Source organism: Apium graveolens, unplaced genomic scaffold, assembly GCF_009905375.1.
Source record: "Apium graveolens cultivar Ventura unplaced genomic scaffold, ASM990537v1 ctg1766, whole genome shotgun sequence".
Taxonomy (NCBI): Eukaryota; Viridiplantae; Streptophyta; class Magnoliopsida; order Apiales; family Apiaceae; genus Apium; species Apium graveolens.
The window spans coordinates 125,186-141,113 of record NW_027417384.1 but is presented as its reverse complement, the minus strand read 5'-3'; the positions used below and the strand labels follow the sequence as shown (position 1 = coordinate 141,113).

At 35.8% G+C, this 15,928-nt stretch overlaps 1 protein-coding gene across 6 annotated transcripts; it reads right to left on the bottom strand.

Moving 5' to 3' along the window:
- Window positions 1-3,085: 3,085 nt before the first annotated feature.
- Window positions 3,086-12,890, bottom strand: LOC141700087 (uncharacterized). 6 transcript variants are annotated; one of them, XM_074503862.1, is made up of 7 exons: window positions 12,703-12,890; window positions 12,103-12,276; window positions 10,065-10,241; window positions 9,149-9,993; window positions 6,093-6,189; window positions 5,242-6,015; window positions 3,086-3,483 (listed from the first exon to the last, which is right to left on the bottom strand). In XM_074503862.1, the coding sequence occupies exons 5-7, from the start codon at window positions 6,177-6,179 to the stop codon at window positions 3,367-3,369; spliced, it is 978 nt and encodes a 325-aa protein (XP_074359963.1). In that variant the 5' UTR covers window positions 6,180-6,189; window positions 9,149-9,993; window positions 10,065-10,241; window positions 12,103-12,276; window positions 12,703-12,890; the 3' UTR covers window positions 3,086-3,366. The 6 variants fall into 6 exon arrangements, with proteins under 6 accessions (XP_074359963.1, XP_074359962.1, XP_074359964.1 ...); XM_074503861.1 differs by having other exon boundaries at window positions 9,149-10,241; XM_074503863.1 differs by having other exon boundaries at window positions 9,149-10,241; window positions 12,103-12,269.
- Between the last annotated feature and the right edge of the window lie 3,038 nt (window positions 12,891-15,928).

Genomic DNA, 15,928 nt, shown 5'->3' with positions numbered 1-15,928 from the left:
AATCCCATTTGTGTCAACATTCTAAGCATCATAATGTTGGCAGCACTCCCATTGTCCACCAATATTCTTTTGATTAAGCAATTTCCCACGGGTAGTGAGATGACTAGTCCATCTTGTTGTGGTTCTCGTATGTTCTTTTTGTCTGATTCGTCAAACATTAAGGATGGCAGATTGTCATTGCTAACCCCCACTTGTGTGACTCGTATGTCTGTTTCTCTGGATGCTCTCTTAGCCTATGAATATGTTGATCCACATATCTCTGACCCTGCTGAGATGAAGTTGATCACCTTGTGATGTGGTGGAGGCGGTGGCTGTCTTAATGGTGTCACGTTGTTTCTTCTCGGAGACACGTCCTTCCCAACATAAGAACTCTTCTTTGACGCCATGAATTCCGTGAGATATCCTTTCCTGGTCAGAAATTGTAGTTCTTTTCGCAAGGCCACACAGTCATAAGCTTTGTGTCCGTAATCTCCATGATAGTCGCACCATAGTTTAGAATCCGGGTTCGCTTTAGGTTTATTTCTCTTCACTGGCCACGTCACTATACCTCCCAACTTGGTAAACTCCTTCACCATGGCTGAAGGCGTTATCGTGAAGCCATAGCTGTCATAAGTTGGTGGCAGATTGGGATCTTTCCCCAAGTCACCGCGTTCCTCTCTCTTCCATTCATTAGATTCCCGTGTCGAGTTGACATGTACTTCATCTCTATTAGGTCTAGTATAGGGCTTGTAATCTCTGGACCTTGGTGTCATAATTTTTCTTGACGGCTTGTAGTACTTCTCGTCCTCATCTATTTTGTCTTCTTCCAATCTTACTTGCGCCATGGCTTTGGCTTGTACGTCATCCATTGTTCGACATGGGTACTTTGTTAATTCCTCATAGATTGGATATTCTCATTCTAGTCCCCGCCTGAATGCTTCGATAGCCGTAGGGACGTCACAATTGGTGATGGTCACCTTTTATCTGTTGAATCTCGTCAAGTAATCACGCAAAGGCTCCCTACTTCATGGAAAATTTTATATAAATCGCTGGTTGTCTTTTCGAACATCCGGTTGCTCGCAAATTGCAAGTTGAACGCATCTATCAGATCAGCGAACGTCCTGATGCTTCCTTGTGGAATATTTACGAACCATTGCAAAGTTGGTCCTAATAGTGTAGAACAAAAACCCTTACACATACAGGCTTCTTTCAAGTCACGTGTAATTGGTACTGTGAACATTCGTTCTTTATATTGTGCAATATGTTCCAATGGATCACTAGTTCCATCATACGGTCTCATTTGTGGTACCGTGAAACTTTTTGGAATTTCTACCAAGGCGATGTTGTCATGAAAAGAAGAATCAGCATAGCTTGTTGGGGTTGCCTTTTCTAACGATTTTGGGACGCCAGGTATCCTTTCAATCAAATCCCTCATTTCTTGTAGTTCTTTTCTAAATTTTTCTGCGACTTGATTCTTGGATCTTGTACTCTTGTGTCACGATCTTCTCTTGTCAGTCTCTCCTTATCGATCATCATATCGTTGCTCGTCGCGTCTTCTTTCCATGTCGTCTTCACTATTTGGTACATCCTTCATGTCTTTTACGTCAATAAAATCGTCTGTTCCATTCGTTGGTCCCCCATATTGGTTATGATCTTCTACTTCATCCATGTCCAAACGTCTGATTACGCTTGGGATGGTTTCTTTGTCGTCGTTTTGGTTCTCGATTTAGCCATAGTGAGTTCCTTCTTCAATGCTTCGTTTTCCGAACGCATCTTTTCCATTTCATCTTACAACTTTTCAATGCCACAGCCATCTCTCTGTTATTCTCAGTTTTACCTTCTTGGTTCGTAACTTGTTCTTCGTTGTTTTCCATCGTAATGCGTTAATCAAATCCTTAGCAAGTTTCCCACAGACGGCGCCAATTGTTTTTACCGAATTAAGTGGGTTAAATGCTAAATTTGATTGACGTGTTTTACTAAAACGTTAATGTGCTCCTAAGGAAAATAAATATAAAATGGCACCAAGAATTGTTGACGCGGAAATCCCGTAAATGGGAAAAAACCACGGGTGGGATTGTGTACCCAACCAAAGATGTGATCCACTATATGAATGATTATGTTTACAACGAGTTTAAGCTAACGTACATGAACAAATACATTCATCGTGTTTATGATGTTCATAAACGTGTTCGTAGGTTAAGGTTTCGGGGGTGTTGTGTATGTGTGTTTTTAGTCTTCTTTTTAGAGCTTGTGACGGTATCCCCCCTTCACCGTGCTGATATCTTCTTGTCTAATACCAATTGTCCTACAGTTTGTTCCTACTTTCTTGGCCTCTCCTCATCCCTTGTTTTTCTCCTCTTTTAAACTCCCTTCCCTATTCCCTTTCTTCTAACTATTTTCGTTATAATTGTACACTTCACTCAATTCTGTAGCTCACGTGCCTATAAACTCGGCTTATCACTGACCTAATCCACCATCTTATATTATCTGTCACCGCCAACCGAGTTGTCGTCTTTGTTGATCATGTCATGTCGTGCTAAAATTGTTGGTATAACAATCGGCAGAAGAGTCTTCTGGACATGTGTCTTGTACATTGATCATTCATCAAATACATGAATTCATGAGTGTGATTGAATATAACAATTTTTTTTTATAACGATTGCATGTAATATTTTGGATTTGAATCTCAATTTCCCTTGTTTTGTTGTGTTATAACATTACTGAAACTATAGTACAGGCTCTTGTTCAACTGAACTGATAAAATGAGCAACCGCCCATTAGAATTTACAAGTCATGACCAACTTAGGTGCTACTATAATCCTATCGCGATATATGATCCTAGATAGTTGGGGTTAGTAACGCATGTTTTGTAAAGAATACAAAAGTTCACTAATGAATAAACTATTGGCTTTTCTGTTGCTTAGATTATGCAAATTTTCAAATGAAAAGTCTGGTTTGTTGCTTTTACAGCAACACCGGAAAATTACTCAGGAAGATCATTGCTAAAGTACATACCCCCTCAGCACATTCAAAACTTACCTGCAGCTTCTGGCTGGAAATCGAGGAGACAAGAACCTGCACAAATTACACTGCACGCCTGTAGATATCTCAGCCATGCCTCCTGTTCTAAAGTATGATTATAAGAACTGCTGAAGTAGCATAATGCTGCTCAGATGGAATCTTATTACAATAATTACATTGACAAATTCTGATACATTACAATTACTACAGAGTTTCCATTCAAGTGCTGTCAAGCTTTTGCAACAGATTCGTTCCCTCAACCTGTCTCCTCAAGTAACTAAATCATACACTAAATCGTACAAATAGAAATCATAAGAACTAAATCATGATAGACGCTATTATGTTTAAGACACATACACCCTTGATTTAGATACGGAAGTTCTGATACTGAGCACACAGCGGTTCAATTGGGTCACTTCCGGGTCCACCTTCATTGTTTAGGTATGGCCTTGCAATGTCCTCATCATGTTTAACTTTAGATTGCTGCATTAAAAAAGATGGGAAACACATTAAACAGGATGATAATCATGCTACTTCCAAATCTAAAATACACTTGATAATGAAAGTATAAAATTCTCAAGGTTGGCTCAAAAAAGGTTCTAGTCTTCTTTTTTTTGTTCATAAGAGCAAGTCCAATGGTGATGCTAAAAATACATCTAGTTATTGCTATATTTTGAAATCAAAAAGTGATTTTCAATAGCACCAAACATATCTAAATAAAACTATATTTCAACTACAGTACCTAAGTTTCATGTGCACAATACTTCTCGCTATTACTTTTGGATTTGGTACTAATGACCGCATCTTTACTTTTCAAACAAAGGACCAGCAATTTAGGTGGCAGATCTCACTCCTGAACTACAATGTAGATCATTTGAAATTGATCACACATCAAAATTTGAATGCAATTAATATATCCTGTGTTACTGTGTGTATATATATTAATTAACATGAAAGTGTAGTTTTTTTATTTAAATCAAAAATCGAACAAGTATGATTGACTATATACTTGTCAAACCACAAATTCTAGCTTCCAAGGACACAACTTTATCTCTGTAAAGTTTACTTATTAGTTGAGGTATCTAATTCAGTTATCAAATTATTTGCATAATAATGAAATGACTACTTTTAGCAATATAAAATTCAAATGCATGCAAATTGATTGCATAATAATCAAAATCTTTTACAAATGCAGGATTGACTAAACAGCATCCTATTAAATATAAAATGCTAATGAAGGTACTTAAATACAAATAAGTGCAGCAGATATAATCAAGCACATTATAACATCAATCTGATCAAGAAATGTAGTTGGCAGTTTAGTCCCAATTAGAGGGGAATACATTAGGATCCTGCACTCTTCAATATTCAAACAATCGTCAAACTGATTACGACAAAGAGAAATGAATTTTTACAATTGGAAGTTCATAGTGCGTGAAGTTTCAAGATTTACTAAAACGGCACTTTCGAGATATAATATTAATGATGCTACTTAAATTCAACACAGTGCAACACTTATTATGATGCGCTTTAAAATCAGAATGTAGTTGGCAGTTACATTTAAAGGGCGCATACATTCAGTTCAGGATCCTACAATCTCTTCAATATGATCTAATTTACAATTTATGATGACTTTTTAAATGGAAGTCCCGAATGCATGTGATTTCATGCTTGACCAAAACGGCATCTTAGAGATAAGATACAATGACAATACTCGAACACAACTAATCGCAGCATTTATAAACAAGCACATTAAACATTAGTTTATTGAAGAAATGAAGTTCGCTAAGAGAGTCTAGTTTAATCCCCGAAAGGTTGTTGAAGTTTGTGCATGCACCATCACTGTAACTATTATGCCTCTTACAATGTACCATAATAAAGGATTCAGAGCTAGATAAATTAGAATGAATACATACACTTAGCGCAGAACCTGTGGAAAAATCAACAGATTTTCTTACATAACAATACTTGGAACGTGCTTAAATTTGCTGGTAAGAAATTAGACAATGGAATTACAAACAAGAACTTGAGGTATCATGGAATAAGTTTTAAGATAATTCAGATTTAGGGATATTAAGCTCAAGTGCAACATTCAAAAAAAACATTTTACTATCAATGGATTTTGATATCCAGTCAAATGCAAGAAGTGTATTAAACCCCAACATCTTAAATACAATTGGGATTAATAAGATAAAGACAACTAAAATGAAGCACTTGCCACAAAAATCAAAGAAAGATTACCTTTGTTGGCCTTCTCAAATATGTTTTGGAAGCTCTATCAGCATCTCCCATTCCCTCAACAGGCACGAATACCGCACCACCATCACTGCGGCCACTGCTACTCACAGCCCCATTCTTGTGTGGTCTTCCACAATGCCACTCCACACAATCGTTATTTCCCACTACAGCAGACACCATAGCAGCCTCCATAACCACACACCCCCTTCCTCTCTTACCCAACACCGGACCCCGTTCTCCAGTTCCAACTATTCCATTGTTATACTTAGGTGTCCCCAGCCTCTTACAACCAGAAACTGCCTCCTCCCCTGAACTTCGCTCAGCCTCAGCCACTATAGCATGCAACGTAGGTGGCCCTCCTGCGCGCCTCTTAAATGGTGCACCTCCATCAACCTCACCCATTGGCACCACCATCGGCACTGCCCCAATCATAACAGAAGGAGCAGCAATCACTGGAAGCCCACTGACACAACTTACTGAAGGTGATGCTACACCACCTACCACACCGCCATTGGATGGAATCTTGGGAGGACGTCCCGGCCTGCTCTTTGTCACAACAGAACCTTTAACCAAAGACTGACTATTTCCTACAGAAAGCATATAAGAATACTTATTCATAACAAGTTGACCCTGGTTCTTCATCTTCCTAAGTTGCTGAGTCAACAGAGTTGCATGATTTGGTGACAAGTCCTTATACTCACTCTCTATATACTTCGATATATCTTGCGCGCTCGAACCACCTCTATCCTTCATAGATACAATTGCAGCTGTAATCATCTGTCCACACAAAATCCCTAAATTAAATCACAAAATCTTCACTAGATTCAAATTTACACAAAATTAAATGTATGTACCTCACTGTACGGTGGATGGTTGAGCTGGGCATCATTGTTGACAGAAGCTTTAGTAATATGAAAATTAGGTCCGGTCGCTGGCGACATATCAGAGTGGCTTTCCATGTTGGTGTGAATGAAAAACTAAATGAGCAAAATACAGGAGGGAGGGAGTTGGGGGGTGGGGGGGGAGAGAGAAGAGAGAGAGAGAGAGAGAGAGAGAGAGATGGAAATGTGGCAATAAAAATAACGCGAACCTATAAAATATAGATATATATACAGTGATGCTAGTTGTGAGAACATTAGGCCATTTATGTGTAGAAGACTACAAATAAGAAAAGGTGGAAAAGTTTGATCCGGCCGCTGGGATATGAGACGACACAAACACACACGCATGCACGCACATCAATTTTTGTTAAATTCTACTATAAATTATCTCGAGTAAATATTATAAAGTTGTGAAATTTATCATACAAATACAGGAATAAATTGAGTGCAAATTGGGCGATTGCACAAACTATAGAAAAACATCAAAATAAATTAGATATAAGGTTATTGTCTAAAGATCACATAACGATCAAGTTAAATTCTAGTGTTCTCCTATATATTAGCTCAGTAAATATGACAAAACTTTGAAAACTATCACATAAATACACGGAAGATATTGAGCACAAATCGGGCAATTAAACAAATTATGAACAAAATTTAAAGTATGTAGATGTAATGTTATTTTTCTAAAATTTGAGGTTAGAAAATAAATTAGTTCATCTGTAATAAGATTTAGGGTTAAATAAAAAAGAGCAAAGATCTGGAATTTATATATTATACGGGTAATTGTATTAATACCTTTTATTACATTGCAAATCATTACATATAAACAAAAGGATCCGTCTAAAAGCATCATTACCCTTAAAAGCAATCTAAGGTGGCATATATCAGTCCATACCGAAAATGTGTTTCAAAGATTATAGTTAACATAATGTTTGATGATTTTAGATCCATCACAATTCACACATCAAAATATAAAAGAGTATCATGGAATTAAATTGTTTTTTCATTAATCAACCATTAAACATGTAAAAATGTTCATTTCTATAAAACACAAATTCTATTTGCTTACATCACAACTTTATCTCTCTAAAGTTTATGTTTCGGTTCAGGATCCTGCCATCTCTTCAATATCTAATAAATTGTTTACATAATTATAAAATGAAGGACATTTTACAATGCAAGTTCCACATGAATGTAAATTGGTTGTATCAATATCAAACTGACCCTTCAACATAAGTTCTAAATGCATTTGATTTTAAATTTCACAAAACGGCATCTTAGAGATAAAATATTAATGATCGTACTTGAATACGACTACGTGCGTCATTTAGAATCCTGCAAACTTAGAAATCAGTTTGATTAAGATATATAGTTGAAAGTATCATTTAAAGGGCGTATACATTTCAGGTCGGGATCCTACAATCTATTCAAAATCTGATACAACCATCATATTTATTACATATTCATGGAACCAGAACCTTTTCAAGTTGGAAGTTCCATATGCATACAAATTGATTAATAAATAAAATGACAACTTCCTCAATGGAAATCCTAAACGCGTGACGTTCAAGATTGACTACAACAGAATCTTAGAGATGAAAATATCAAGACCCTACATATATACAACCAAGTGCAGCATTTATAGTTAAGCAGTTATAACATCAGTTTGGTCGGGAAATGGTAGTTAGCTCACTTAAAGGATGTATATATTTTATTTCAGCTAGGAAGCAAACACACAGGTGCAGGAGTGTGAGTGCGTAGTGCGGGGATACGAGAATTCGACAAATATAATATTATGGAGATACGGGTACGAAGGGACACATGAAAAATAAACAAAAATCCATAAATATTTCATGTTAAACATAATAAAACCTACTAAAAAAACAAAAAATTGCATGAAAAATGAATCAAATTCAGTAGTTATTAATCTAGAACACAAAAATACAAGTAAAATCTTTTAGTTTATGAAAAAATGAATACGATAATCAATACTTTTGTAGTAACTAATAGACATTGATACTTTTGTGAATGTAGTTTGCTTAAATTGATTTTGACTACAATTTTTGAAGATAAAATTTCATATTATTATTGTAAAAGAATCCGTGTGTCCTATTCAGGGACACGTGTGTCCGAGTATCCGACACGGGGACTCGGCATGCGACCCAAGTGTCCTTGCTTAGCATTTCAGGATCCTGCAATCTCTTTAATATCTCATCCACTTATCAAATTAATTACAATTATGAAATGAAAACTTTTGCAATCTGGAAGTTCCTACTGCATGTAGATTCAAGCTTGACGAAAACGCCACCTAAGAGATAAAATATTAATTGCGGCACTTGAATAAAACTAAGTGTGGAAATTAAAATCAAGCATGTCAAAACATCAGTTTGATCAAGAAATAAAGTTGGAAGTTTCATTTGGGGCTGTATTTTTAATTTTAAGTAGATGCACCTAATATTATTTTGAACGCTAAATATTTATTTTAGACCAATATATCAATTAAAGGTAGTAACAATTTAAGGTAATAACCACATGTATCCATAGGAAGTTACATAAGCTCGCTATATTTGATGACCGAGCTGTACAAGGATTATATAAAAATCCAAGGAAGGTGGTTTAAGCTTGTTGCATGTGCCATCACCGTGTAATTTATTAAGTTTCATAAAGTTGCACCATAACAAAGAACTTGGAGCTATATAGAATTAGAACGAAGTCACGAACACATACACGCTCTGAACTACAATACAAATTTATAACCAAAAAAAGGATAGAATTTACTTAAATTTGCTAGTAAGAAATTAGACAGGAATTACAAACAAGAAACAGATAGATTAATGCAAATAGATGATCAATCAGGCATATAAAACTTAGTGCAACATTCAAAAGAACATATTGATTTCTTACATCGATGATGTTTGCTATCATGTTAAACATAGGGCATTGAAATAAACCGGAAATACTAAAGATAATCAGGACTGATAAGCAAAAATAAATGCAGAAAATTTCATAAAAGTTAATGATTATACCTTTTTTGGGGTGCCTAGAGGTTTTCCAAAAAACTTATATTAAAAGGTCCACCAGCACCTCCCATCCCCTCAACAGGCCCAAATACCCCCACCAATGCCGTGGGCACTACTACTTGCAACAACATTATCCGGTGGCATACCCTTCAGCTTTATAAAAGTACCAATCCTGGGTTGCTGCCTTGGCCCCTGTCCCATAACCAACCCATTTTTCTCATCTTAGGTGGCTTTCCACGTCCCCTGTCCACACCACTGCTTTTGCCCACTAAAGGAGACATTATACCAGCCTTCTCCAAGGCGAACCATTCCGGTGTTGACCTTAGGTAGCTATCCCGACCTACAAACAAAAAATGCCTCTTCCCCTGCACATAATCCACCCCAATGCATTGACTCAGCCTCAACTACTACTGCGTGCAACTTAGGTGGCCTTCCCTTGCGCCTCTTAACTGAAGTCCCGCCATCAACCTCGCCCATTGGCTTCATAGTTGGCGCTGCCCCAACTTAATCAAAAGGAGAAGTAATCAGCAGCCTACAAACACTACCCACTGCAGGCGAAGCTACACCCACCTACCCCGTTGCCATTATACTGAATCTTTGGAAGACGGCTAGGCCTCCTCTTTGTCATAACAGAACCTTCAACAGACTACTGACCATTTCTAGATTCAAAAATCATATAATAATGCTTATTCATTACGAGTTGACCCTGTCTCATCATCTTCCTACGTTGCCGAGTCAACGGAGTAGCATGATTCAGTGACAAGTTTATACTCCCTCTTTATATAATTAACTATAGCTTGCCTATCAGAACCACCTCTCTCCTTCATAGTTACAATTGCTGTGCTAAGCATCTACAAACACGCTGAAATCACAATACAAATATTCACTAAATTGATATTTACAGAAAATATGATGCCTTTACCAAATTGTATTCAGGTGGTTGAACTGTGCAGAATTGTTGAAGGCATCTTTAGCAATTAGAGCATCCGGTCCAGTCGTCGGTGGCAGATCTGGGTGACTTTCCATGTCGGTGAAAAAGAACTGAAAGAGAAAAGTTACAGCACATAGAAAGGCGTGCAAAGTATATGCCAAGACATCCCTGCACAAAAAACAATACTCTTGGGTGACCACATTGTGAATTTAGCAAGCCGAAGCATTTATCTTTATTATTTCTCATAATTATGCCAGTATCAACATTTTAGCATTAGAAGATTAAAAAAAACATTTAGTTTGTTAATGCAAGTAAATTTTATTACAGGAAATTAGTTTAGATCCATTAAAATTCTAAATGAAACATTTCTAGTTCTGTATATAAAAATTCCAAATAAATCATATTAGTTTTTAAATAAGAACTTAAATCACACTGTCTTTAAAACTTTAATTTGATCCTTTAATCCTCTAGTTTAATAAGCATTCGGCATTATTAGAGGAGTAACGTCTTTGCCCAAGGCTAATTACATTTTGAACTTGCAACATGTGATGTAACTTCCGAGCAAAGAAATGTCATCAAATGTTATCAAATGAGATAAATATCATGATTATCCTCTGACTTATTAATACAATGCAATACAAGCTACCAGCACAAAACTTAAAATATGTACAGGAATCTTGGATGGGTCAGAATATAATTTACTTATTGATAAGGAAATAATTATATAATAACTTCTTATATAAAAAAACCACAATGATATAGCACTCTAAAAGTAAAAAGTGTATTTTCTGATTAAAAAAATGACAAATGCATATTCAATAGTCTTTTAGTATATGGACCGTGAGCAAAAAAAATGATTTTGACAAACTGCATAACATAAAAAAATCAGTGTTCTAAAAATCGGTCTACGCGGCCGCCAAGGCGGCGCCTAAGCGCTAGGTGGCAGTAAAACGCCTCGACTCGGACCTAGGCGGTGATTTAGGCGTTTTTTTCAAAAATCGGGTTAAAATCGGGATTAGGCGGGCTAGGCGGTCAAAGGCGGTCTATGCGGGAAATAATTAAAAAAAACATTTTTTATGTTTTTATAATTTTAATTCATTAATTTCATAATTTCACACAATATCATGTCAATTTATAATATAAAGTATTGGTAAGAAGTAAGAAGTAATCTAATATATTTTTTTCTCACTTAAAATATAAAAATGACATATTGTAATAAGTTTAAAAATGTGAATTAAAATATATTTAATATTGCAAACTCAATAATTAGCACATAACGAATGTCAAATGTGTAGATATTGTTTAATATCATTCTAATTTCTTTTTTGAAACAAATATTTGACATATTGATCATTATATAATTATAAAAATTAAAAATAATATTTATATTCTTCCGATTAATGTTCCGATTAATCGGTCCGATTAATCTCCGACTTGCCGATTAATCGGTCCGATTAATCTCCGACTTGCCGATTAATCTCTCGGAGGTACTCTCACCGCCCTGGCACGCCTAGCGATTTCTGGAACACTGAAAAAAATTGGATTAACCATTCAGGCAGAGATAGTTTAAATGTACATAACTGCCACTATAACAAAGTAGAATATCTTCATTTGTCATATAAATATTATCTATTTATCATCTTTCAGAATTTTTATTTTCTTACTGAGATACTGGCTATTTAACAGAGTAGATTAAAAAAAGAGGATCAAATTAAAAAAGTATAAATAACTTTACTAAATAAATTTTAGCTAGAACCATCATTGCCTAAAATTCTGCAACGGTGGCTTCCCTTCATTATGTTACCCCGACACTCCAAGGATCTGCTTCTGGAATAAAGTATATATAATATTGGCCTAACTAAGTATGGGTGATATGTTTATTTCTGCTTTTCAGAGGTCGTGCAAATAAAGAACTCAGAGTGATGGTAAAAACTAACATGTTACTTCAAATACCTAAATAAGAAAAGATACCGTCAAATTGGTATTTTTTAGAGATAACAAAAATACTTGAAATTGATAATGCACTTACCCGGTTTCTCAATGCAATAATTCTTTAAAGGTATTAGCTGGAGGAAACGAGCCGAAACTAATCTGCTCAGGATCCTCTCATATACAAAACTCTATAACCAGTTGTATCTCCTCTTCTATAATCAGGATCCCTCGAGTTATTATCCAGCAAGTCAGTGTGACAACATCCTGAGCACTAGCATTGAGAGAATCAGGATTAGACCGCTAATGGAGTGACTAGGAGCCACTTTATGCTCAAAATTATAATTAAATTAAGCTTGTAAAAGCCTTTGGAGTTAAAAAACATTACGAAAATCAAAACCTATCGGTCTTTAAATGGGGTATAGCCTTTTAAATTTTTAGAATGGTTGTACATAATTATGTGAACAACCAAGAGTTTTCAGTTTTGAGGGGAATAAACACAATCACTAGAAGAGCAAAATCTTAAACCAACCCTAAAACAGCAGATTAAGTCAACACACAATACCAATGAAATGCATGAACCCATAAGCAAGCATTTCTACAAACCCCCCCCCCCCATCAAATTTCTGTAGTTAAATAAAATCACCCAGATGCTCAGAATAGAAATTAAACACTAGAAAGATTGAGTCTTGAAATATACATTTAAAACAACTATACAATTCAAACATCCCCGGCAAACAAACCCCAGCTCTCTCCCAATCCGCTCTCTCTCTCTCTCTCTCTCTCTCTCTCTCTCTCTCTGTATATATGTATCTCTACACTGAGGGGACTAGGGGAGAGACTAGAGACCAGAGAGTACTGGACTTAGACCGGGCAATCCTCGGTCAAACACAAAACCGGTTCGTTTACTTTCGGGGACCTTCATTTTGTGCCCTTTCTCGTGTAGCGTTAATATTAATATAATTAATTAATTAAACAAATAAAAGTGAATATTTAATTTTTAGGTAAAATATATACAAAATTATACTTACAACATTATTAAATTATGCATTATTTTTAAAATATTCATTATAATTATACATATTAATATTTATATTTATTTAATTTAGATATTAATATTTATAATAAATATTAATATTTAATTAAAAATGTATTTATTTCTTGTATTTCGTGTCGTATCGTATACCCAAAGGGTAAACACAAAATAACATGGTATCTCAATCGTGTATCTCGTATCGTGTACCTTTTCGTGTCGTGTACTCAAAATACAAACACAAACACTAAATTTTCATGTCGTATTCGTATCGTGTTAAATATTTTCGGGTCTAACTGGACTACTGGTACAATTTACGGGGTATAAAATATTTTTGAATTTTTTTTTTTAAAGCTGCACTTTTACTTTTTTTAAACTTTTTCGAAAATCAATACAATTAAATATCTGTTGTGACAAAAAAAATCTTGTTAAGCGCATAAATTTGGTGAAATTCCAAGTCCCTCTTTTAAGGGTATTTAAGTAATTTTAGGCGAACCCGGCCCAATCTAGTCCCGCCCAAAATTATGAAATTTTATCTCTTGTGTATGTAACTGATTTGTACATGTAACTGATTCCTGCAAACATGTATTCGACTCTATTTTCTAATTTTAAAACCCCACTAAATTAGCATATCATCAATCTTCATTAATTCTTAATATATTTTGTATGACTACATAAAAAACAAGGTTTGAACCTTAGCCCAATGTTGATTTCCGCGACAGAACGATTGATTCTTAACCACGTATTATATGTTTTTTTTGCAATACATGTAGAGTGGCCATGTAATCTCCTTGCCTCCATTGTATCTAAACACCAACCTTTCTGGCAATTTGTAGGAAGCATCAATTGTCCTAACATCATCCAATTCATCCCGGTAAAGATTGATGTCTGAAAATTCTTTGATGTCACATATAAAGAGTTGATCCTTCTTGTTAACTATATGCTTAGGCTTGGAGATGGCTTTGAATTGAGGTGGGTTAGACTTGATTCCTACTTTCTTCCTTCTTGGTTTTCTCTTCTTTGTGGGCATTAGTATGTTTAGATTAGGAATTGGTAAACTATCCCAATGTATAGGCTCACCTTTGGTATTATGGGTTCACCATGAAAATTGACACTTGGATGAACCTTGAATTCAAGTGGCTCCACAGTGGGCACAGTTGGTTGACTTGAGGTGGTAGATTGAGATGGTTCACTTTCCTTTTCTGTAGCACTACTTGGCCTTTTTTCTTTGACCTTTACACTGTTCCCTTTAGCCCACTCAAACTTTTCTTCTTTCTTCTCAGTTTCAGTTGAAGTTGCAGGCATTTTCAATTTTCTTTTAACTCATTTAATGGCCTGCTTCTTCCTTTTTTCTGAGCTCCTAGCCTTTGATTTTCCTCATCTTTAGCTTACCCAAACTGAGGGTGTCCAGTCATTACACATAGCATCTTTCCATATCTGTAAATTCTGGCTATTCTTGATCTTAAGATGGCATCCTTGGTTGTTTGGAAGCTTACGATAGATGCACCCATCAGCTTTTCTTTATCAGGTCTAGGTGGAGAGTAATCAACCAACATTGGGTGCTTTGTTGAAATTGTGACACATGCTAGTTTAGGTTTTAGCACCACAAAGTTCTTGAATTCATTTTTCATTGAAGGTTCATTCTTTTCTCTTTTCCCTAGCTTCATTTCATTCATGTTAATTGTCTTTAACTGTGTGGAGTGCTTCACAAATTTATCTTGAGTAGCAGTTGAGCCAAATACCTCCGAGATTCTTTGATATGTTCTTTGCCTTTGTTCTTTTATCTTCAACTCAGCTGCTGATAGGTTGATTAGATCAATGGTATCTAAGACTAGTGGCTTTGAGATTGTAATAGATGGAACTATTATTTTACTGACTTGAATACACATCCTTCTCCCCCTTTTTATTATCATCAAGTAGATTAAATGTTGAAGTTTGAGCAGCCACCAGCTGTTAAAGTAGTTGATTTTGTTAGTCTTGGCGTTCTAGTATCTTGGCCACAGAGTCTTCAACCCTAGATAATCTTGGAGTGAGGGCCTCAACCTTTCTTGAAAAATCTCCTTCCTTTCTCAACTTTAGATGTACTTCCCTCATTGTTGCTTCTGGAAGTTTTTATTCAATCTTCTCATACAACCTTTTCTTTACTTCCTCAATTGTGTTCTTCATATCATCCACATCTTGAGTCTGTTTAAGATTTTTAATTTTTATGTAGCTGTAGAGACTCAAGATGGGCTTCAAGTAGAGCTTTATTGTTGGAATTTATAGTGGCTTGAATGGCTGACTGAGTTTCGTTGATTAATTTGAACATGGTTGAAATGAAGTGATGATAGCTACATTCCTTGCTGAGCATCCATTATGGTATTTGAGTAGAAGAACTAGGGCCTTCACCTCCCCCTAAGTTCCTACCACCTTCATCCCCAAATTCTTCATCATCACTGTCACCATCATCATACTCCAAACTGTCACCAGCTGTAGGAGGTAGAGAGGACAAAACATCTTTAGCCCTTTGCATTGATGTTGTTGTGTGTACTAGATTAAGTGCCCTCTCAACCTCCTCATTGCCCTGAGAAGCCAATTGTTGATAGGCTGTAATAGGGTGAGTAAATGTCTCAGCATCCAAATAGATAGAATCTATAACAGCTTACTATTCTTATTGATATAGTCTCTCTTTTTATGCATCACTGACATTCATTGACTCACTTGCAATGGTTGTCACCTTTATATCACTAGTACCTGCTTTTCTCTCATTATCTTCCTGTTCTTGCATCAAAGGCTCCCCTTGGCTCACCACCCTCCTACCCTAACCTTCACCATCTAAGGTGGGACTCCTCTCACTCTCTTTTGCCATGTTGGAAGAAATAGCATGCATAGTTTTACTCTTTTCCTCCCCATT

Bases quoted from the DNA above. Each gene is read 5' to 3' on its own strand.
- LOC141700087 (XM_074503860.1), bottom strand. From the start codon at position 6,197: ATGGAAAGCCACTCTGATATGTCGCCAGCGACCGGACCTAATTTTCAT. The intron at 6,016-6,092 runs GTACATACATTT...TTGTGTGGACAG, and splicing joins ACCATCCACCGTACAGTGAG to ATGATTACAGCTGCAATTGT. The intron at 3,484-5,241 runs GTAATCTTTCTT...TTTTTAATGCAG, and splicing joins ATTTGAGAAGGCCAACAAAG to CAATCTAAAGTTAAACATGA.